The sequence below is a fragment of the Electrona antarctica genome (genome assembly GCF_951216825.1).
Source record: "Electrona antarctica genome assembly, chromosome: 15".
NCBI lineage: Eukaryota > Metazoa > Chordata > Actinopteri > Myctophiformes > Myctophidae > Electrona > Electrona antarctica.
Window position 1 is genome coordinate 13,585,749 of NC_136796.1, and position 26,148 is coordinate 13,611,896.

At 43.1% G+C, this 26,148-nt stretch overlaps 1 protein-coding gene across 1 annotated transcript in view; it reads left to right on the forward strand.

The window, feature by feature from the left end:
• Positions 1-1,801: 1,801 nt before the first annotated feature.
• Positions 1,802-26,148, forward strand: part of crybg2 (crystallin beta-gamma domain containing 2) — a 73,958-nt gene continuing 49,611 nt past the window's right edge. The window contains exons 1-4 of the mRNA XM_079521785.1: positions 1,802-2,199; positions 13,089-13,194; positions 21,611-21,769; positions 22,003-25,289. Of these exons, the coding sequence (XP_079377911.1) occupies positions 2,000-2,199; positions 13,089-13,194; positions 21,611-21,769; positions 22,003-25,289 (3,752 nt within the window). The 5' untranslated portion in view covers positions 1,802-1,999. The remainder of the gene's footprint in view (positions 2,200-13,088; positions 13,195-21,610; positions 21,770-22,002; positions 25,290-26,148) is intronic.

The following is a 26,148-nucleotide window of genomic DNA, read 5'->3' on the forward strand; positions in this document are numbered from 1 at the left end:
TTTCAATCAACTTGATTACATCACCTATATCCAAATAATAGTCTGACTCCCTAATACCCAAATGCATCATTACATAAAATATAATAATTGATAAGCAATTTATATATGACCATACTGTATAACTGTTTCCAATGTCATTGTTTCCAATGGTGCCTTTGATCCCTTTGTTGTAGATCTTCTGAGAATGTGTTTGTGGTTGTCCATTAAGAATCTTAAAAGGTTTGTCTTGTCCCACATTGTGGTATTATTATTTTTTATTTTATTCTGTTTGCCTTTGAATGGAAGTGTTCATTGTATCACAAGTAGCCTACCACTGCATTTGTTCCACTGCCTTTATCCGCTGTGCTTTTACCCCCTCTTGTGTCCATTCTGATCATTCACATAAGGTCCACCAGATGTCACCTCTCCACTGTGGGACCATAGAGTAATAGAGACTGAACTAGCGCGAAGCTCCGCCCCCCCAGCTATTCATGTCAGTGGAAGTTGCTCAGTGGCGTTTTGAAGCACCCGGAAGACTGCCGGAAGTCCCTCCCAGGACCTCAACTTTGAGGTCCTGAGTGACGTAGGGCAACCGAGCGCTCAACGTTAAAGCCCAGCTGCACGGGGTTTCCCGGTCATGAATCCACGGGTCCGCCTGTAGTCCCTCCTCCTACCACTAGGACCCAGAGCTTCAACGTTGGAAAGTCTGCCTGCCATAGATATATATAAACTCTAGATAGCTCACCCGCGCTGTTGGCCAATGGAGAGCGACGTCGTTACGTGGCGGCCATCTTACCTCGGGACACATAACATTGTGTCTATGGGGCATGTACTCTTAAATGACCATAACTTGCTCAATTTTCAACCGATTTTCAAACGGTTTGGTTTGTTATAAACGTCAGAGACGTCCGCATACGTATATGATTTTATACGACGTTCATATAAAAAACATAAATTAAGCAGATAAGCGTCCTGAATCATAGCCACGTTGACAACGTTTGTAATAAACCAACCCGTTTGTAAATCCGTCAAGATTTGAGCGAGTTATGACTGTTTATGTTTGAGCTGCCATTGAACATACTGTACTGTAGCCCCGAAGTAAGATGGCTGCCGGGTGAACGACGTCAGAAACTCCGCCTTGAGCCATCTAGTGTTTATATATATCTATGCTGCCTGCCCCCTTGTGTGGGACGCGTCTATATTGGGAAGCGACTGCAGCCAGACGCTTCTCCACCACTGACTCAGAGTACACAGGGAGGCCTACCTTTTTGTTACCCTCCTACCAGCTGGTAACCTGACTCCGCCAGATGGGGCAGCAGAGAGTACACTGGGTTCCCCCTCCTGGGAACCCAGTGTACTCTCTGCTGCCCCATCTGGCGGAGTCAGGTTAACTAGCTGGTGGACAGTAATAAAATACTGTAAATACATTTTGTATAGCCTAGTACTTTGAGTATTTGTATTTTTGGTTACTTTTACGACTTTTCATAAAAAGGGAGACATGACATTGTGTCAAATGTCATGTCTCACCCACAGGAAACAAAAACAACAACAACAACAACAACGACGACGACAACAAAAACTATGTATCCATCGAGCAAACAGGCAGGCTCTATTTAGCTCAATGGCACAGGAAACCAGGTTCAAATCCAGGGTAGAAGAGGAAAGTTACATTATACATCAAATAGAGAAAATAGTTGATAGCTAATTTTTAACAAAATAGATCACATTATTTTCTTTTTTTTCTTTCGTTTTTCGATTTTACAGCCTAGGCCAAGGTTCATTTGATGCTCTTCAACAGAGGGGGCGTGTCGCGCTCGTCTGCCACACCTGTGCTCTCTGTGCAGGGAAAATGAAGCAGCTGCAGGTTCAGGTTGCTGTCAACGAGGCACAGTCACACACTCAAGTGTTTTCTCCTCCTCTGAGGTTTTGCTGACAAGATTTATCAGCTCGTTATTAGGCCACCAACAGACCTCTCAACGTTTTAGTTTTTAGTGGTGTGAAATAATTTTAATTTGGAACCATGGCGAAAAAGAATAACCCCAGAAAGGCTCTGAAAAACTTCTTCTCCAAGAGCGAGGATAACCTGAAGGAGTCTGTTGTGATGGATAAAAACAGCAACGGAGGAGAGAAGAAGAAGTTCAAGTTGTTCAAATTCAAGTTGAAATCGAAACCCCACGCCGACCCTGAGAAGCCAGCTGATGGGGACCAGAAGGTGGCCAGGTATGCATGCTTGCTTGAGCCTTGAGTCAACACGTTTCTTTAAAAGATTGTCTTGTCTCCGCGTGGAACAGCAGCACTGCTGGCTATAATAATGCAATGCACTGGCTTAGCCATGGTTCACATGACGCTCGTATCATGACAGTCATGTTTCACTGCTTCTACCGTAGGCTTTTGTTGCCCGAATAGCCTACTACCCACATCACTCAATTGCTTTCCCCCTCTTGAACTCGTGTGAACTTACAGTATTGACGTTTATAGCCCTGTAGGCTAGCTCCTTTCGGAACCCTACGTTAAAGTTTCTGACATTTTGATGACTTTATGTAGGTGGTAGGTCCAAAGGAGCTCAACCCGGGGGGTCCGGAGACGGGCTACCCTGTAGGCTAGCCTATGGTTATCATGAGAGAGATGTTGGTTAATGGTTATGCTACAGAAACATAATATTTTTTATTCAACCTTTTTCATTTATTTTTTTAAATCTCTGACAGGGACTCCAATAATCTACAAAGTAAAATCTACATTTCAGTGTTCATTTAACTTAAAAATGGAAACAAATTGTTGCATTAGCTCATTTTGTTATGAAAACCCTTTGGTGTCTCACATTTTGTTTTAAAATCCTAATTTTGGTCATGGGTGGTATGGCTAACTTGGTACTGTAGCCTAGGGGATATTTCTCATGTTATAGGGTCTCAATTTGTGGGATGCCTGAAAAGTCTTGGAAATTAGGGACTGTCCCACGCAAAGGGGGACATCTGGTCACTATAGCTGTGGTGGTGTTGGATACGGGGCCCGCATACAGGTTTAGGATACAGCATCAGACTCTGCTCAATGCTCCCAGAATCAGATCCCATTCTCATACGAACAATGGCTAGACTAGGCTAACAGTGTGGTTTATTTGAGTATAGGCTATGGCCGCTTCACATTATCTAGAATTAAGTTGTTTGATGATTAAACACTTCTATATTTGTTTATTTGACTAGGCTCCCCCATGGCTCCTATGCTAGGTTTTGAGTCTTTTCCCCCTCTATATCAAATCTCTTCGCCTCAAATAGAAGATCTACAAGCTCACAATGTCTTGTGTACGTTGTGAGCTTGTAGATCTGCTATTCACCAAATGTTGACCCCTAAAATAGGGTCCAGGGTCCTTTTTTTAAATTCAGTGTTTGATTGCTCAACATCCTATAATAATTTCCTGTGACTCGTAGTGGAAGACTGGACATTTAAGCCAAGATCTACATGAAATGTTTTGCCATTTTAAGTTTTTAAGCACATTTTGAGAGCTACATTATTGTCCAAAGATGTGTTAAACAAGTGTTAAACTAGGAATCTGTATGATTACCAGTCATATCATGATTGTAGCCTACTTGACGAAACAACTTAACAACGAAAGCAATTTAAACTAAATTCATACAGTGTTGCTGATGAGTTCTTTGGAAATAATCTGTTAATTTGACATTTCCACACTAATGGTTGAATTGAAGAGAAACGGTTGAGCAAAGCTCATTCCTTAATGGCAACATACCCAGACATTATGTCCTGAAACATCTTAACGGTGAAGAAGAAGAAAAAGGCTGCACACTCGTAGCCACGATGCTGGAAATGTATTTAACAAGGTTTCTGTCAAATAAATGTACAGCATCGTGGCTACGAGTCTGCAGCCTTTTTCTTCTTCTTCATTGTTCTGATGTTCATCGCCTTGAGTCAACACGTTTCTTTAAAAGCTTGTGTCTTGTCTCCGCGTGGAACAGCAGCACTGCTGGCTATAATAATGCCATGCACTGGTTCACATGACGCTCGTATCATGACAGTCATGTTTCAGGGATAGCACTGGCTCAGTGGCTGGCATTACATATCTGCATTAACTGCACGTCGTCTTCCGTAGGCTTTTGTTGCTTGTGGGGTTTTTTGTAGTCTATAGGCTACTTGTCTTCTGTTCTGACCCGAATAGCCTACTACCCATATCACTCAATTGCTTTCCCTCTTGAACTCGTGTGAACTTACAGTATTGACGTTTATAGCCCTGTAGGCTAGCCTATAAAGGTTATCACGAGAGAGATGTTGGTTAGGCCTTTAGCACCTCCTCAATTCTGGTGTGCGCCCTTCTCCTGCTTGTTTATCTGAAACATCTTAACCACATGAACCCTAGCATCCCTAAACTTGTCAAAGTTTGTATTGTGAGCTTGCAGATCGGCTATTTTCAGTGAGGAGATTTGGTGTTGAGTGAACACCAAATCGACTATGCTAAGGATGCTGGCTAAGACATGTCTCAAGACCTGAGGCCGATTCTATAGAAATTCTTAAAAATGTTCAAAAACAGGAGATGTAGTACAAGCTGTGAGCTTGTACATCTGCTATTTTTCAATACCCATGGCTAAAATCTATGATCATACAGATGCGTTCCTGGTCTTAATGGGTTAACACATTAAAGCCCAAACCACACCAAAGGGTCGGGTTGGGACAAAACGTTTTTTAAGGTAGACCACACCAATGCAACTCATTGAGTTGCAATGAGTTGCATTGGTGTGGTCTACGTTAAATAGACTTGAGTCTGACTCTACAAAATGTGACCAGATTTGACTGAGAGCCTGCCATCGCACAAATTCCTCAATTTTCTCAAAATGAGGCAGACTCTACACATACTAGACTAGAGCATGTCTGAAATAAGTGTCAGAGCTGAAATCGACATGTAAATATGAAATAAATGCTTAAACATGTAGCTAGGTGTAATGTTAGAGACCACAGAAGTGAACCTTTCAAGCCTGTTTTCTCAACTCGCTGTTTTCTGCAAGACATTTACTCTATAAACCATATCTCCAAAACAGGTTTGACAAACTGATCAACCAATATGTCAATTTGAATCTATGATTCCCTGCTTTTATATGACGTGAAAAAAACGAATTAAAAAAAAAATCAATGGCAGTCCCTCAGTCAAATTTGGTCACAATCAGTTTTCTGAAAAACAATTATGTTGCTAGTGTATTATCAATCGTTCTCAAATGTTTTCATGTAGGATCCCCAAAACATTTATTTGGTCGCAGACCCCCCTCAAAATATTTTGTTCTAGGGACCCCCATCTGTGAGCTACTGTAGTTTTTTATACTGTATCTGCTATTTTTGAATAGCCAAAGTATTAAATAAAACTTTTAGAACGAATTGGTAGGCCTATAGTTTATTTTTACCTATGTATGTGTCATGAATTAAAATGGAAAAGTGTGTGGGTGGTGTGCGTGTGTTGGGCATGTAGCCTCATGTAGTGTTATTAAAAACATCTAATTTTTTCATACTTTTGCCAAAGGGTTCTGTTGCAAAACATCATCTGTGGAGTCTGTGGGAGAATGACATTTTGTTAAGACAGCTGTTCATCAACTGTAAATGTGGTTTGTCCTGACCTGTCCTTGTGAATTATCCCAAACTTGTCAGTATAGCCTGTTCTCTTTTGAAGGCATTTCCTGCCTGCTGCCCAGAGAGCCATGAGACTTGAATTATCATAGAGAGATGGCCTTCCACTAGTACCACCAGAGTGACCAAATGAAAACACCAAACCCAGACGGACACATTCTGCCTAGAGGTGCTCCGATCAGGTTTTTTTTGGACCGATCACTGATTGTTTTTCTCATGATCGGCTGATGGTGATCGATCGGAGCACTTCTAATTCTGCCCGATACTTTTGCCACTACACTGACTACAGCCACTACACTGACTACAGCCACTACACTACACTGACTACAGCCACTACACTGACTACAGCCACTACACTACACTGACTACAGCCACTACACTGACTACAGCCACTACACTGACTACAGCCACTACACTACACTGACTACAGCCACTACACTGACTACAGCCACTACACTGACTACAGCCACTACACTGACTACAGCCACTACACTACACTGACTACAGCCACTACACTGACTACAGCCACTACACTGACTACAGCCACTACACTACACTGACTACAGCCACTACACTGACTACAGCCACTACACTACACTGACTACAGCCACTACACTACAGCCACTACACTGACTACAGCCACTACACTGACTACAGCCACTACACTGACTACAGCCACTACACTACACTGACTACAGCCACTACACTACAGCCACTACACTGACTACAGCCACTACACTGACTACAGCCACTACACTGACTACAGCCACTACACTACACTGACTACAGCCACTACACTACACTGACTACAGCCACTACACTGACTACAGCCACTACACTGACTACAGCCACTACACTACACTGACTACAGCCACTACACTGACTACAGCCACTACACTGACTACAGCCACTACACTACACTGACTACAGCCACTACACTGACTACAGCCACTACACTGACTACAGCCACTACACTACACTGACTACAGCCACTACACTGACTACAGCCACTACACTGACTACAGCCACTACACTGACTACAGCCACTACACTACACTGACTACAGCCACTACACTGACTACAGCCACTACACTGACTACAGCCACTACACTACACTGACTATAGCCACTACACTGACTACAGCCACTACACTACACTGACTACAGCCACTACACTACAGCCACTACACTGACTACAGCCACTACACTGACTACAGCCACTACACTGACTACAGCCACTACACTACACTGACTACAGCCACTACACTACACTGACTACAGCCACTACACTACAGCCACTACACTGACTACAGCCACTACACTGACTACAGCCACTACACTGACTACAGCCACTACACTACACTGACTACAGCCACTACACTACACTGACTACAGCCACTACACTGACTACAGCCACTACACTGACTACAGCCACTACACTACACTGACTACAGCCACTACACTGACTACAGCCACTACACTGACTACAGCCACTACACTACACTGACTACAGCCACTACACTGACTACAGCCACTACACTGACTACAGCCACTACACTGACTACAGCCACTACACTGACTACAGCCACTACACTACAGCCACTACACTGACTACAGCCACTACACTGACTACAGCCACTACACTGACTACAGCCACTACACTACACTGACTACAGCCACTACACTACACTGACTACAGCCACTACACTGACTACAGCCACTACACTACACTGACTACAGCCACTACACTGACTACAGCCACTACACTGACTACAGCCACTACACTGACTACAGCCACTACACTGACTACAGCCACTACACTGACTACAGCCACTACACTGACTACAGCCACTACACTACACTGACTACAGCCACTACACTGACTACAGCCACTACACTGACTACAGCCACTACACTGACTACAGCCACTACACTACACTGACTACAGCCACTACACTGACTACAGCCACTACACTACAGCCACTACACTGACTACAGCCACTACACTGACTACAGCCACTACACTACAGCCACTACACTGACTACAGCCACTACACTACACTGACTACAGCGTGTACTGACTACAGCCACTACACTGACTACAGCCACTACACTACAGCCACTACACTGACTACAGCCACTACACTACAGCCACTACACTGACTACAGCCACTACACTGACTACAGCCACTACACTGACTACCGCCACTACACTGACTACAGCCACTACACTGACTACAGCCACTACACTGACTACAGCCACTACACTGACTACAGCCACTACACTACAGCCACTACACTACACTGACTACAGCCACTACACTGACTACAGCCACTACACTGACTACAGCCACTACACTACACTGACTACAGCCACTACACTACACTGACTACAGCCACTACACTACACTGACTACAGCCACTACACTGACTACAGCCACTACACTGACTACAGCCACAACAAAGTCACTGTGTGCATGTGCGACTATGCGTGTGCATACTATTCTCAACAATTTGCATAAGTGAGCTTGTAGATCAGCTAGCTCTGGTCCATAGCCTCCTGCACCTCCTACACTCAATGCCGTTGCATTGAGGCTATGCGACCGTTCTATTTCCTGGCTCGCATGAAACGCGGACCAACCTCTCCTCTGTTACGAAAATAAAAACAACGTTTCACCTATTCACCAATGGCGGTTTGTGTAATTCGAAAGCCTACTTTCCTTAATGGATGCACTCTGAGCCCCCCACCACAAGTATAAAATGTACTTTTTGGCCAGAAAGGGATTTCTTTTCACTGGAGGAAAAAAAGAAAATTCTTTGAGTGGAGTAACTAAAAGTATTTTTATCAAATCCCTTTCTGGACAAAAAGTACATTTTATACTTGTGGTGGGGGGCTCAGAGTGCGTCCACTAAGGAAAGTAGGCTTTCTAATGACACAAACCGCCTTTGTATTGGTGAGTAGGTGAAACATTATTTTTTTTTTCGTAAAAGAGGAGAGGTTGGTCCGTGTTTCATGCGAGCCAGGAAATGGAACGGTCGCATAGCCTCAATGCAACGGCAGTAAAGTGCAGGAGGCTATGGAGCTAAAGATCAGCTATTTTCACGTAAACAATTTATTATAATCTTTCATGAATTATAATCAAGGCAAAAGTTTGAAATAATTGTATGTAATATTGATTTGAAGTCATATCACCCAGCCCTAACTGAAAGTTCTAGATCTACTAGAATTGCTTGTTGGGTGCAGCTAGTGATACACATCATTGTATGGCATTTCTGATTGATTTCTTCATTGATCAATAACACGCCACAGGTACCGTTATACATCTGACCCACCATAATCAAAAGGCAACCACATCATGTGTCATTTTAGATTTTAACAACGTAAACCATTATTTTATACTTTGGCTATCAAATGGCCAAATTGCAGCAATAGCAGATCTACAAGCTCATAGCGGTATGAGCATAGATCTGCTATTTTTTAAATATAGTGAAAATATGTGCAAATCTTTGCATTTGCATTTTTTTTAAGTGAACATGCTTCTGGTGGCCCCTAGAACAAAATATTTTGAGATGGGGGTCCATGGACAAATTAGAATTTTGGGGGGGGTCCTTGATATGAAAAAGTTTGAGCACCACGTTTCAGAAAATTGTTAGGATTTAGAAGACATTTGTAGAAGAATCGGTCTTAATGGTTTAAGACTGTAGTCTCAGATGTTTTATTCAGTATTCTCTTACACAGAACACAGAAAGGAATGAGCTAATAGTCACATGACCGGGCAATCAAATCCTCTGGATCCTGTGGTTACAAATATCATTTGACACCTGTCGTTAAAGTAAAGAACAAACATGAAAGTTCAACGCACCTCCGCGGTTAGATAAACAAAGTAGTGGTACATGGTCCTGTAGCACTGCACGCACCTCCTGTATGCATCTTAACAATAGTTCTACTGTGGGCCAGTTATTGAAATTGACAATAGCAAGACATTTTATACAGTACTATTGCCTATACCTGGCACTGACAATCTGACATAGGATATTCATTATTCACAATATTTTCGAATGATCACTATTAGAGTCAAATTGTGTTTAATTGGTATGAATGATTCTCCTTCCCTCAAAAGAGACGATTCAGCCTGAAATACAACTTAAATCCAGTAAGGACCAGATTGTTTTGTTTGTGAAATACTTTTAATCTGGAATTTGCATCAGTTAAGGGCTTGCTTTTTCAATGTCTGGGGAAACAAGTCCATGGCTCCACCCAGACAGTATCTGCTTTTTTATGCTCCAGGTTAAGGTCAGTGTGTCTGTTTACCTTTCACATGCTGTCAGCGAGAATGTCTTATCTGTCATCACAAGAACGCACTGTGCTTCCACAGGAGGTTAAACACTGTTCTGTAGGCTATCCACTGTAGCTATCCCTTATTTAACCACTTTAACTCTGACATCCCAATTTCCAGCATGTCTTGTACTAGACAGCGAGACTGTGGTTTGATTCCTCAGCCTCCACTCCACAGTGCACATGGTTTGGTCGAACACAATTGGCTGCTATAGTATTTTTGCAGGGAAGCCAACGGGGGCAGGGCATTCACTTCACAGCATTCAACTCCTTCAAGCTGTCTGTTAAGCAGGGAGTGGAACTGGGGTCGATAGCATATTCTTACGCACATGTTACGCCTCCCGGTGAAACACCACACTGTCAGGTGAAAATAAGGGGTTGAAAACATCATGTGTGTTAGGGAAGACGTGGTTGCCCACACTCTCCCCAGACCAACAGTAAGGGTTGTTAGTGACAGGGTACACATGGGGGGGATTTGCATAACTAAATTGGGGAGGAAAAAAAGACTTGAGCATAATTTCTCATATCTCTATATCATCACTTTAGTTCCTTTCTTTGAACCCTTTTGTTTCATTGTTATTTCATTATGGATTAGAGAAGAATACGAGACAGTTCATTTGAGGTAAAATGCCTCCAAACCAAAAACCTCAGTATCTTCAGATTTATGCACTCTAGTGAGTGCACTGCAGTATCATAAGTTCAACACAGGGCCCTGAAAGGAACCTGTTAATCTACAGTGTGCCTACATGTCTGTGTGCATAATGAAACTATCAGTCAAATATGCCACACTAGCTAATTCTACAACTTGTTGTACATGATGGCAGTATATGTTAGAAGTCTCAGTCGGAAGTCAGTGAAACATACATTTTGTCCATCTGTCATCATCTCATGGAACAATGTGACTCGCAGTGGGTCTTTGTCTGTGTGGATAGTTGGATACTAAGTTAAAACTGTAACTACATGAACAGAGCTTGCTACATAATCCATGCACTCTGAAATCAACATTCAAGAGCCTCACAGATTGTCCTTGAGAATTCAAAGAGAAAGCACAAAGTATATGACCTGTCACAAAATGTATTTGGATTGAATAATTATCTCATGTGGAGGCTCAAAATATCACTATTTTTGACCAAATACCACCATCAATATTGCGAAGATGGCATTCAACCCTGGTTGGTATAACTCGTGCTTTAACATTGTCACAAGAAGTTTTATTGCTGATGGGGTTTCTTAAGTCCACACCTGGTGGAGGGGTCACATGAAAACTCTAATCAGTGAGTCGTACTGTACGTACACAGATGCTTGCTAAACCTCTTCTCAGGCCAAGCAGCTGCATATTTGTCTCGCCTTTGCGATGAGTGATGGGTGATGGTGGCCTTGATATGGTGTCATTGTACATTGTCCTGTAGTCATACATGTATAACAGTAATCCATTTTACAGTGTGCGTGTGCGTGTGCGCGTGCGTGCGTGCGCGTGTGTGTGCGCGCGCGGCATGCACATGGATGGATAAAGCTGGCACAGTTTATAATGGGAACGTAAATCATGTGGTTTCTGGTGGTTGATATTTCATTGTAATGATATATCACCCTCTCCCCTAAGGGTGCAAACATGCCATTAAAGGGTTCTCATCCGGCATGATGAGTCTGTGTCGTCTCCTCTGAGCTGCATGCAAATTGATGGCAGGCTGAAAGTGTTTAAACTAAAGTAAAGCATGTTCAGTCATACCCATGTTTGTTTGCCCTTTAACTCCCAAAGTGAGACAACCTGTTTGTATCGAGCACCTTTGTGCCACTCCTTTGAATACGATGACAGGTGAATGTATCTATTTACTCTGCACATGACAACTTTATGCATACAAGTGAGTTATTGTGCTCTTGGAGTTGCACTGCGACCCTTACAGGTCTTACCCTTTTCTCACTGTTTTTCTTTGGTTAAAAACGGGGAAACAGGGGATATAGGTTTTGGGAGTAACGTGCAGCAAAGGTATTGGGAATCAAAACCAGGACACTGCGTCGGGCATCAGAGTTTATGTAGTAGGTGGGTGCCTTAGTCACTCGGCTATCAGCACCCCTAACATTGAGGATTTTAATTGAATCATATAGCATTATTTATTTTCATTTAGCCCTCTAGATGCAGTTTATTTATTTCCGATAACATGCATGAAATGCTTTTTCCCCCCTTTTCTTTTTTTATCAGGTTGTGTCCATTGTCCATGCTCGTTTATTCAATTAGGTATTGTGTCATTGATTGCTACAGTATTTGCACTGCAGGTGCAAACACAGGACACGATGCATACTTGAACACCATCGCTGCAATCAAACACTTTTGTTGCCAGCTACAGTAACTTAGCTACTTATACTTTGTCTTCATCATCATCATTTTTCGACCGCGGTTTTCACAATATTACGCCAGACTTCCCGGTCCTTCATTGCCATCCCCAGTTCCTGCTTACTGATGCCTGTGTCCCTAGCGATGACATCAGGGAACGACAGTTTTCTACCTCTGGTCTGCTTTGAAGCAGGACTCCAGAGAAGAAGGGAAGATATAACCACATTGTCAGCTCTGTAGCAGTGGCCGGAAAACTGTGTTCTTCTGGATCGGACTAGTGAAGAAACACAGGGGAGGTTGCCGTATATTAGATTAGTCGATGGGTGGCTCTTCCAAGACAGATTTTGCGCTCTCATTAGAAGGCGGGTGTAAGGGTGTACTTTGTCTTACGATACTCTACTATGCTGAAAATAGCAGATCTACAATCATACATACATACATACATTAGAAGGCGGGTGTAAAGGTGTACTTTGTCTTACGATACTCTACTATGCTGAAAATAGCAGATCTACAATCATACAACGTGGTGCGTCACAACACGTTGTGATCTTGTAGAGCTGCTATTTTTGGCACAATATACTGAATATTAAGGATGGTGACAGAGTCAGTGATGCAGAATTATGCACAGTACTGGTACTGCATGAGGTCACACAGAGATCTGTTTCTGAAAGAAACAGATCTTTCCAGATAGTTTGACCAGCTTTATCAATAACCTCCATGATCATGTATACCAGTTACTTGTACAAAATAACAAGGCCTCATTTTTCTTTCAGGTTAATTTGTATATAGTCTTTTGCTGAATGTCTCTTTTGTACATGTGCTTCCACAGCGCTGCAGAGTCCCGTGGTGCAGCCAGTGATGGAGAGGCCTTGGATGATGTCCGCAGTCCTGACGGCAACAAGTCAAGTCTGTACGCTACTGCCCCTAGGTCAAAGGTCAGTTGGAGCCAGCTCTAAACATTATTGACCCCTGTCAGTTCACAGGGAGAAGATAAAAAAACGAGGGTTTGTGTATTTTTTCAAATGGAGTGGGCTGGCCCCACAGCCCACACCCCGCTTAACCTTCCCCCTTGTTTATTGACTTTATGACATATGAAATATTTCACATGCTGGTAAAGAGACACGTGATGGCGTGGCACAAACCGGCCTTATTTGAGTAAACCGTGGAACATGTGACGGGAGATGCAATAGTCAATAATATACAATACATACTTGGTGATTTGGATGCAGGCAAAAGCTGAAGCTGAGTGTCTTGGTTAATATGAAACTTGATAATCTGCGTCCAGTTCATCTTACTATTATTGGTGATATCACTAATGTTTACAAAAACAAATATATACAGTACACCTCTTCTCAGCTGCCTTCTAGTAGTTTTCTCTGCCAAATGGAGCCATTATTTCCTCCGTTTACTCCCACAGTGTGAGTGTAAAGCGGTGTATGCATAGGGGAGAGGGCGTGCCGTGTACACGATGAGACCCACACTCTACACTCTCACAATGCCTGAATGGTTTTCACAATCACCAGCAAAAGCAGACCTACTGACCCTTGTCAGTTCCCAGGGAGGCTGTCGCCATGAAAGGATTTTAGTGGACAATGTATTGATGCTATAGAAATATGGCATTTCTGTTAATTTCATCCAGATGTTTTTATACAGATCAATGGAAACAATTTCTAATTAGTATGCAAAGTCAATTCACTCCCCTTCACCAGCATCCCATGTTGTTCTGTAATCTACCATACACATGTTTTAGCTCACTGTTGCCTGGCCAGTTTGCTATATATGCTGTGATATACTGTATGCTGTGCGATTATGTACCTTGAAATACCATTATGTGTTAACTACAGTATGGCTTCATCAGGATACAGCAAATCATATTTTGTGATAAATTGATTTATTGACATTTTGTTTCTTTTTCAATGTTTTTCTTTTTCAATTTATTGACTTAAAACTGGCAGTTCTGATCCCGTTATAGTGATTTTAAGGCAACCATTTAACAACACGAAACCTATTATCTCTATTCTATAGCTCTACAAGCTACAAGCCCTACACTAATTTCAGCAAAGATATTTAGCTCCATGGACGGGGGCGCCATCTTGTGAGGAATGCCGCTGTTGCAATTCACCAATATATCACAACTATACAGTACATACATTATATATATATATATATATATATATCTATCTATATATATATATATATCTATATATATATATATATACTGTACACCTTATTCTTCAAGCAAAATCAATCACAGTAGTGCAAAACTTCAAATAAAATATTTTTGTGCCCAACATTTTTGAACACATTAAAAAGATGTCAAACAATCTATTGCTTGGACGCATATGATACAAATTCAAACGGAGAGCTGAATTATTAGGTCCCTCGGCGTTGTGTTGCAGGAGGCAACAGGCAGGCACACCTCCAATGTCATGCTATCCATTTTATAAATATTGATCCATGAACACCACACATTACCCTCTGAGGATACAGGATGGATTCCGACGTAGGACAGGATGTCTTCAATTAACTTTACAGATAAAAAAAGAAAATACAGTGGATCATCATATATGAAAAACTATGGAGAGATCAATACATCTATTACAAATTTACAATACACCTCAATATATTCAAAATAAAGCAGAATTCTTATTTTTTAAATGTCAAGTTTTGTTTCACTTCTCTACTCAGGCACTAGGACCTCCTGTCCGAACACAGCCTGATTGTATTATTTTATTTTTATGCTTGACATTTACGACCAGGTTAGTGAATGAGGCCCCATAAGAGATGATATGGGTAAATTAGGGACACGTTCGGTTCTTTAGCATCTGCCATTTTTGTGCCCTTGAGCAATGTACTTTGGAACCCAACCCCCACCTCTACCAGTAACTCAGGTTTGAATATGTGTAACTTCTACAGAATTACATGAAAAGAATACTAAATCCTACATCCTACTCAAGTAGAAGCACAGTTACTTTGCTTAAATATTACTCATGTAAAGTGGTAAGTGGTGCATTTATATACCGGCTGTATCCAAACGCTTTAATATGTGTATTACATTCACCCTTTCACACACAATCATTTACACACCGATGGCAGAGGAAACCATGCAAGGCACCAACCTGCTCATGGGCAGCAGTTAGGGGTTCAGTAGCCTCGGAAACCCGTTTTTATTTCCAGGGAGAAAAAAAAGTCTGGGACCGAGTCCACTTCAATTCGTCATAGAGTAGCGCAAACGTCGATCAGTCTCTGCTGATTTCTGATCGTCTGCACCTTTGTTAAATTGACGCACACCCGTACACACACACGCGCTCCGATCTCTCTCTGTCTCATGTCGCGCAGCTGCATCTAGATTCTCCCGGCGGATCCTGCCGGGAGCTGCCTATGCCATAGAAAGCATAGGTGGACCCCAGGCTAGGGGTTCAGTGTCTTGCTCAAGGACACTTCGATATGACCCAGGGGGAGCCGGGGACCGAACCGGGAACCTTCCAGAATGGATTATATCCTCCTCATCCTCATAATCTCCTATCTCTCTCTCTTGGTTTCTCTCTCAGGGTAGGCCGATACTTTAGGTCAGGGGTGCCAATATAAAATAATAAATACATTGTTTTATATCACTGTAAGTCTCAGCTACACAGTTATTTTTTTAATACATTCTAAGGATACTGATGTTCTCAACACGTACCCCCTGAACGTATGTTTTGAACTGTGCTGTGCACGTACATTTGAATGTTATGTTCATCGTCGTCTTATAATACTAATAATACTACTAATAATAGTGCTAATAATAATAATGATTAATGATAAATGTCGGAGTGGATATGTATGGTATAGGGGTGCCCCGAGCCCATATATTTTGAGAACCACTGCTTTAGATGTTCTTACCGTCAGTCGTTTAAAAGCTACTGGAGGCCTGTCAGAACAAGAATATTGCTTCCAGGAGATATTAGTTTGTGAGATGATGGCCCCCTGTGACTGTATGAGTTTGGTGTCATCTCCAACGGTAGTTGCATTCCTCCGTTGGTCTACGCACACCTCTCCCTGAGGCTCCTGCTTGCATAACTAGGACCTACCATACATCATACCTACACACATGAGCACACATGTATCCATATACTACTGTGGGATATGCACACAGTACTAAAGCCTCTGCCCGAGCTCTGGAGTCTGGACCTGATCACTCTATATCTCCATATATGGAGCTGGCTTGTTCTGACATCACCATGTGTTCTGACATCTGCATAGACTCCATATTTGGGCATGCCTGACAAATAACTCCATATATGGGCATAAAAGGGACACAGACATAACTGGGTAGGGCATGCATTTCCAACGTTCCAAGTAGGCCAGTGCCCAACGGGCACCACTCTAGCCTATAAAATAGACAGCTCTAGTTATGTAGATGATATGAAGCAGATGTTAATTGACCATCCGGTATAGTTTGGCATATAACTTGATCGCATTTTTTTAACACAATTTGGAAAATTGTCACCTACAGTATAACATGCCCAAAATAGGGATGCCAGGTTGAAAGTGATATTGAGTTTTCATTTTCAACACTAGAGGGTGCCAATTTGCAGCAAATCACATGGCACCTTGCATACATGACACCAGTGGAAGCTTGTGCCTTTTTCACCATTCAGGAAATGGAGTACTGAATTCTTGTCAAAGCCTGGGTCATAAAGAATTTATTTTAACAGCATGTCTCCTCCGAGGCGAGCCGTTTAAAAGATGGTCAGTCTGTGTCTCCAGAGCCAGCAAACTGCTGGATTGATCAGCACCAAATGTCTTGTGCACTTGTCAGTCACCGATTTGAAATAATCAATGTGGTATTGATTCCCACACATACTAGAGTTAAAGCCAGTGTGCTCATTTATTAACCTATGGACACTAATTTGAAAACCAATCCTTATACAATACCATATGAAGGACTACCCTAAAGTCTTTGCAATGCTACTATTGTTGAAGAAAAGCTCCAGCGCACACTCAAATCTGTGCACAATCAATATATTTTATTTGCAAGCTTTCGGTCTATACTGACCTTCATGCTGTTATTTTTAAAATGTCCTGATTGTTTCCACACAGTTTCACCAGACGTATCAGTATCAGATCAGTAGGCCAAGATATCTGATTGTTTAACTATGCAAGTCTGAGATCCACACCGTTCCCATGTCGCTTCTTTTTAATCGCTTATAAAAACAAGACTAGGCAAGCCTGGTTAAATGCCATAAATGCCATTGGGCATGCGTTGATGAATTATGTTTAATGTTTTTTATGTTTCATTTTAACCTGAATCACTTTGAGGCTGTGAATTAATAGGAAAGAATCATGGCCGTAACTTTATGGGCTTTCATTCAGGTGTTTCTCCTGTGACTTGCATCTGGGCATATTGCTACTGTAACTGGCTAGATAATGTACTCATGTCAAAAATATTGAAAATGGCCTGCAAGCTCAAATAGTGAAAATTGCCTACAAACTCGCAACACGCAATTCTTGTAGAATTGCTATTTCATGGTTTTGGAACATTTTTTTTAAAGATTCTGGAAATGTAATCCTTTTAAAAAGATTTCTGAATTTCTTGGATGTTTTTACATTTGTTTGACTATTAAATACTGTTTGGAAACACTGCTCTACACTGCATTTTGGTGTAATAACTGTAGTTTAACCCATTTTGACCTGAGATCAGATTCTAAAAATGTCTTCTACATCCTGACAGTTTTCTGAAAAAGCTATGTTTCTATGTCAGTCGTTCTTCGATATAAAACAAAATAGACCTACAAGCTCGTAGCACGTTGACGCTATGATCTTGTAGATCTGCTATTTTTCAATAGCTATAGCATAATGCTAACACCAAAAGGGGTTCCCGCCCAAAATGGGTTAAAAACAAGATGTAGGTATTCTTTGTGTAATTTTTACTTTACAACTTTACCCTAGTTTGCTAGATGAGCATAGTAATAGGATGTAAAGGATTAATAAGATAAAGTTGAAATGATCCCAGGTATTTGTCCCACCAGTAGAGGGAGCCAGTGCATTTCTCTTGGGCAGTGTCATGTTATGACAGCTTAATAGCTGTCATTTGTATAGCTGGCATGAAAAAAAAAAACATTTCTTCTCTACACTATTTATACATTTCTGTTCGCTAGAGGGAATTCGGAAGTGCAGTAAGCTAAACATAAGTGTATATGTTTGTCTGTGTGGATAGACCCGTGCAAGCACACATGAGCATGTACCGTACAATGCATGCCTGTGTACTGCGTGTTCATAGATAATAACGCCAGTGTATAGGCCGGGTCAGGGTGCCATTTGTTTACATATCTGTGAAGTTGTAAAGTCAGACGGTGAAGTAGTGAGGAAGGGTTGGACTTTAGTCAATAATTATCAATCATACACCACTGCTTACATAGTCCAGTAGTAAACCTTCTGCTTGGATTGAAACACTTCTAGTTTGATTGATTGATTGATTACTTTATTAGTTAGAAATGTAAACGGTACAGAGTACAGTCAAACACTTACTGTAGTCTAAAATGATATCACCGAAATAAGTCCTTGCGGTCTTGTTGCCTTGTTCCCTTACAATGTTATAGGCCACCAACCCAACCCTCAGCTAAACTCTGTAATTAACCTCATTGGAGATCTGATACTTATTCTATTATGACACGCCCTGTTCTGGGTGTGTAATAATAGGCAAACATTCGCCTATCTTCAGTAGCAGATCAGTGTGTCATGATGCGACACATTTTTTGCTTGATGTTGATCTTGTACATTTCCGGGTACAGGCTTTAGTTTAGTCATACTATTGGTCCGACTGTCATTAGACCGACAACCTACCTCAAACCCTAACCTAACCGCAAGCACAGGAGCAGCGCATGTTCGACCGCTGTTTCCGCATGTCGGTCTGTTGGTGTGTCTAATCTGTGTTTGCATGCCACATTTCCACTATTTGACATATAACAAAGTTCATAGGTTTTAAGTGGTTAAGAATAGATGATGGCTACCCGTGATCCAAGATGCTAAATCAGTTGGTCTAAAAGGCAACTGGACATGAACAAATATGATGTGTGTATGTATATGCGTCTGTGCCTGCCTGTCTCTGCTGTATGTAGTATCTGTCTGTCCTTGCATTGTTATGATTCCGTGTGTACGGGTTGGCAGAATGTGGTTTTCCATAATTCACAGTTTGTATAAGACACACAACGGAGTTACCCCGTCCATCCACTGCCACCTCGACTTGAATTCCACCACCATTGTTGTCTTACCTATTCATACTCTCCTAACTCTATCAATAAAGAAGGAATTCCTACCTGACACACCCAGATGAGTCTCTAATCTGCACTAACCAGCAACCTTATGTGCCATTGTCTATTCAAGGAAAAACATGTCGTTCAGCAGAATTCCATCACACTTATCTTTCTTATCGGTTACATGAACAATTTGTTTCATTAGTAATTGCTGTGTAGGAAATGTTGTATTGTGTGAAACCTCATTCCATGGGTGTACTCTTAACCGTGTCTCCCTCTCTCTCACGTACATGATCTCATTTTATCAGATTCAGACGGCATGCTTTTTATCTGTCAATCACCTTGTCTCTCAGGCTAAAAGGTAAATGAAGCTTGTACAGCCAAAGTTTAAAATGCCAGGTGCTGGGCAGAAACAAAACTCAATATAGATGAGAGTCTGCACACTGGATCAAGCTCCAGGGGTTTAATTGAAATTACCACACAGGTGACGTTTAGAGCCTGGTAGCTCTTCTCCAGACTCCTGAGAATTCTGAGGAAGAGCTACAGGCTCTTCTACCAGCTACCAGACTCAAAATGTCAAAAAATATCTGTTGAGCTTGATCCAGTGTGCAGACACTTGGCTGCATCTCATCAATTGAGATTGGGGAAGCCTGGTTGCGGGTCGAGGCTTGTGGACTATATACACTGTAGTCAATATTGTTAGTGTTGTCATTCTAGGTATTATTTGTGTTGCTGCCTCCCACACTCTTTCAACACCACACGGTAGAGGCAGATTGCCTTCCACCCTCGAACCTGATTCTGCTTGTGGTTTCCTCCTGTTAAACTGGAGTTTTTCTCAGGCCACTGTTGCCAATTGCTTGCTATGGGGGGAAAACATTGGGTCTCTGCTCTATAATGTAAAGTGTCTTGAGACTCCCTGTTATTTGACACTATAATACATTTATAATAAGCACTGTAGTTCAGTGATAATCACGTATATTACCCCTCCTAATATCAGACAAATTATCTCATACAGTTCTTTGAAATAACTTTCAAAGTTGATTATGTTTTATGACAGATTTTTAGTAGTGTTGAAAATGACAGTTTTGTACAGTTAATTTCTATGGTTGGCGCTTATTTGAATTCACACTGTAGTTCACCCACTGCTGTATTCCGTGCTACAGGGCAAAAACATTTCACCCAAATGATCTTTGGGTGGAGTCATTTCTGTTTGTTGAATTGGAAGCAGGGTGTCTCCCTGCTTCTATTCTAAAAATGCTGACACACAAACGCTTGTAGAATGTCCTTCCTCACCACATGTCCAGTTGTCCACAGTACATTCATGGTATAAAGAAATGCCTCAGATTTGGTTGTGTTTTTTCTCTCTAGTGGTAAGCACATTGTTTATAATAAGGTGGGGTTTTAGTATTATTCTGTTTCAATGTTTGCATTATGATTACGAAGAATATAGTGAGATTCCAATTCAATTATGGTAAATGGTGCATATAGCACTTTTATCCATAGCTACCCATTCTCACACACATTCATAGTTACACCCATGGTGGTGGAAACCATGCAAGGCACCAACCTGCACATCGGGAGCAATTAGGGGTTCAGTGTCTTGCTCAAGGACATTTCGACACCAACTCTGGGGGAGCCCGTGATCGAACTGGGAACCTCGCAGTTCCCATCTGGCTGTTCTACCGGCCCGAGCCACTGTTCTACCGGCCCGAGCCACTGTTCTACCGGCCTGAGCCACTGTTCTACCGGCCTGAGCCACTGTTCTACCGGCCTGAGCCACTGTTCTACCGGCCTGAGCCACTGTTCTACCGGCCCGAGCCACTGTTCTACCGGCCTGAGCCACTGTTCTACCGGCCTGAGCCACTGTTCTACCGGCCTGAGCCACTGTTCTACCGGCCCGAGCCACTGTTCTACCGGCCCGAGCCACTGTTCTACCGGCCTGAGCCACTGCCGCCCCGATTATTCATCCATTTCAGGTCTGAACAGTTTTGCATGCTGCACCCTTACTGTCACTCGCACTCATCCGTCTGTCTGTCTGTCTGTCTGTCTGTCTGTCTGTCTGTCTGTCTGTCTGTCTGTCTGTCTGTCTGTCTGTCTGTCTCTCTCATACTATCAGGGGAAACTCTTCAGCTACTCAGAGTTGGACCTCAGAAAGCCAAAAACGTTTGGTTCCTTCAGCTTTGGTCTTAGAAAGAAGAAGAAGAAGACAACAGGAGAAAACTTCTCCAAGAGCATCATTGGCCTCTACAGCCCTGCCACCAGAGAGCAAGACAAGGTTGTATAGTTGAGTTTTTAATATCATACTATAATGTATTATTTTGTATTCACAGGTGATTTGCAATCCTAAAACACTTTCTTGAAGCTTTTATCATCTTTTTTTCCAAGCATGACTAATAACTGTTTGCTTTATCCATCTGTAACACGATCCCAAGAAAAAAGAAACTGATGTATTTATAATAATCAATACATTTATTTCCTTTAGTTAATCATAATTATGTGATTTTACAGGCTGCTGTTGGCCTCAGTCAATGGGAATTGGATCAAGCGCATAAGGTGTTCACTAGTAAATCTCAATCGGAGCTGGACACCATCACCTCAGACTTTGACTCTCCATTTGACATCCCAACTCCTCCCCCCTTAGCCAACAATCACACACGACCATACAAACCTCTGACCAGACAGTGTGAATCCCCCGTCATTCTCAACCACCGAAATCTGAAATCCTGGGAAACCTCAGATGACGGCTTTGATCCTTTTGACGCGTTTGAGAAATTGGTGGGAAGAGCACCGATTGCCACCATTTCTGAGCTGCTATGGGATGAATCTGTGACGCCGTTCTCCTCGGAGATGGAGGTGGAGACCCATGTGGTCCAGCCACTCCACAATGCTGACTCGCCAACACAACAGATGGATGCCGAGCCTACCATGGATGCTCCTGCTACAACCGACGTTCTTCCCGTAACACCTTCAGCAACGCCTGGCATCACAGAACATGGGTCAGCAGCAACAATCGGTGCCTCAAACAACCACGCAGCAGTACTGGACTCTGATCGCCTGACTTCAGTATCTGTAAAGCTGGCTGATGCCGTCACCCCTGAGCAATCAGAGACCCAACCTGATGTGTCTGATAATGAACCCCCAAATATCACCCTCTCCGTTACACAGCCTCGTGCCCTCGAGATGGCGCACAACACTTATCCAAGTAATGACCCATCTCTGGTAACCTGTGACTCTGAAACCGACAACATCATTACTGAAGCAGACTCTGATGCTCACATGCACACATCTGATCTTAAAACGGAGACTAGTCATCCTCAAAACATCAGCGACAACTCAAATAATCACAAGGAAGCATCTGCTATTCTTGTTACCAGTAGTGAAAATGACATTCCGTCTGCCAACACAGATAGAGCTACATACGAGTCCATTTTCAATCAGTCTTTTGCTACTGAGGTATTACATTCTGTTGACCGTGACCGTACTGAGAAGATTTGTCATGATCCACCTACTGATAATTCAGACCATGCCCTTAATGAGGACCTGCAACTTATTAATTCCCATCATCAGGCTAATTCTGTGGCAACAGGAAGTGGTCATGAGGGGGTTGAAGATGCTTCGGGTCCCACAGAGACTATTAATAGTGATACCAGTCTGTTGAATGAGACTCCACTAAATTCTGCCCTTTCTGGTCACAGGACGGAGGCAAGTGATGCTGCATGTACCAACATGGATGTCAATAACACCTGTGCTGCTGAAGCGTCCAGTATTTATACTGGGCCTAAGGAACATGTGCCTAATGAAGCGTCCAGTATTGATACTGGGCCTAAGGAACATGTGCCTAATGAAGCGTCCAGTATTGATACTGGGTCTAAGGAACATGTGCCTAATGAAGCGTCCAGTATTGATACTGGGTCTAAGGAACATGTGCCTAATGCTCTCTATGACCATCCCTCCCCTCCAGGGTTCTCTTTCCACCCTACTCCCTATGAAACTGACTCAACTTGCCTCTATGCAACTTCCTCTTGCAATTCCTTAGTTTCCAATGGATTTGGCCAAGACGTTGATGAAACTCAGAATCCTTCGGTGATGACGCTCTCTCACACAGACAATCCTGACTCATTTAACTTTGTTCCCTACTTTGCCCATCCCCGTCCTGTCTATTTGAGCTCCCTCGAGACAACATCTCACACCGCAACGCTGAGCAATGATCCTGGCCGTCCCTCTCCGGCATTTGAAACAATGGCTGCTGCAAATGGTCAAGAGACAGAAGTCGAGGCAATAGAAAAGGGGACCTTGACCCAGCCTGAAGGAGGGGTGCGTGGGGGCTATGTTGTGCACTGTAACCCAGTACTCCGTAGAACTGGATCAGACGACAGCACCACGACGGAGGAAGGCAGCACCGTCTACTACAGTGCTGTGGAGGACAGCATGGAGGACAGCAGCTATGAAGACACAATGGATACTGCTGTGGAGGCCAACGAGTTGGACAGCAGCGATGAAGACACTGTGGAGGACAACATTGAGGACGGCAGCGATGAAGACACAGTCGAAGACGACAGAGTAGATGCATATGTGATGTTCATGGCGGAGCATTTGGACACGTCGCTCTCTGAGAGAAAAGACGAAACGTGTTCATTGAATGAGCAAACGTGTTTGTACGTGGAGTGTGAGAAGGATTCACAAGAAGAGCCTGGATTGGGTGCGATCGTGGTGGTGCAGCCGGAGAAGATGGAAGACATCTCTCAAACCAAGAGCGCAACGCCGGATTTGAGCTATGAGACGGAAGCGAATAACAAGAGAGGTGAAATATTGTGCGAGGATGAGCAGACGGAAAGGGAAGATCACATGGAAAAGCAGGAAAAATACAATTGTGAGGAGAATATTGCCACTTCTGTGTTTCCAGAAGACTGTGATGGAAGGAGGCAGGAGGAAGGAGAGAGACAGCAGAGAGAGCCACGGATGAAAGAGGAGGAATCCAAAGATGTTGGGGAAGAGGAGAGAAAGGAGGAGTTACCGGCCACACCGGTCCGGCAGGTGAACAACACACGGGTGGAATGCCAGGCGGCCCCGCCCTCCTCTCAGCCACATGGACGGGAGGAGGAGGAGGCTTCAGAGGGAAACCTGAGCATGGACACACAAACTGGCCTGGGAACACAGGCCTACCCCAGCATCCATACAGAGCTCCCAGGGCAGGGGATACAGTGTCACCTATACAAAGGTTCCCGCAGTACTGGGAACATACACACTCCCTCCCCCGCTGTTAATGCGGGGGAAAAGGAGGACACGCTCACTCACTCTCTCCTGCCTTCAGATAGCGAGAAAATAGGCTCGCACACGCTCATAGAGACAGAAGGGCTTGGCACGGCAGAGGGAGCGAGGGCAGGGAGCGCCGTTCAAACAACTGGCCACTCTGCCGATAGTGTCACAGCAACGGTCCAAGCCTCAAACATTGAGGAGCACAACAAAAGCATGGGCACCACGGCAGGAAGTCCGATATCGTCCACAGAGGGAGAAGAATATGGGGGTCAAGATCGGCCGATATGGTGTGTCGAGCTGCCTTCAGGCCATGTAGATATTGAACACAATACAGAAGCCCAGAGCTGTGAGTGGGCGGGCACTATGAGTCAGAGAGGAGACGGAGCGAGCGCCGTGTCAGACCAGATGGCAGACGACCAGGTGGCAGTCAACCTGTCAGTAACACCTGCAGGCACACACCAGCACAACACAGAGCCTCCTGTCACACGCAGCCAGAGAGACGACCGGCTGCCAGCCTCTCTTCCCAGCCTGTCTCAGAGGTATGCCATGAAGTTGATTTAGTTTGATCAAACACAATCCTAACATAAAGTATGCAAAAAAGAGAAAACAATGGTAAACTTTTATTTTAAAGTGATAGCATATGACATGATGCAGATGAACTCTGAGTGAGACTATGGCAATGCAGCTGTGAGATGAAGTATTGCTCCAATTTAGGACTGCTTTTATATGGGAAATGTTTAGATATCAGAGCTGCTTTTGCTGGCCTCCATGGAGCAGTATGGAGCCATAAGTGTACATTACAGTAGCTGTATACTAGCTGCTCTATTGTAGTTACAAAGACAAACGTACAGCCTAGGGTAGACTTAATGTTCTCACTGCACACTTATCTGATAAAGCACTCGACTGTGTGAAGACTAAACAGTTTCTGACAGTAATCCTCAGGTCAGCATTGGGTCAGGTTTACCAACAGCACTGTGTGTACTCTACCAACCGGCTTGATGAATAGGCGTACACATTCTATCACGTAACGTCATACATTATGCACTTGGACAGGTAATTGGTGCGTAACATGGGCTCACTGCATTAGGTGAGGTCGATCAGTGCCTGCTTACACTGTTTTCAAATACAAATGGTAGCCTCTCCTTCTCAGACGTGTTTGAGAGATGTATTATTTGGAAGCGTGGGTTGTCTCCTTTTATAACGCAATGTACTGTTGGGCGTCCTCATTCTATACAGTTACTGCAGAGCACATAATGGAAGCTGCCATGGAATCTATGTTTTGTCAGACATGGTGGCGACTGGCGAGAACATGAGAGAAGTTCTGTCCTTTTATTTAAATCCATGTGCCTCTCTCCTCTCATCGGTGATACAGAAACTCTTGGTTAAACCCAAGAATTG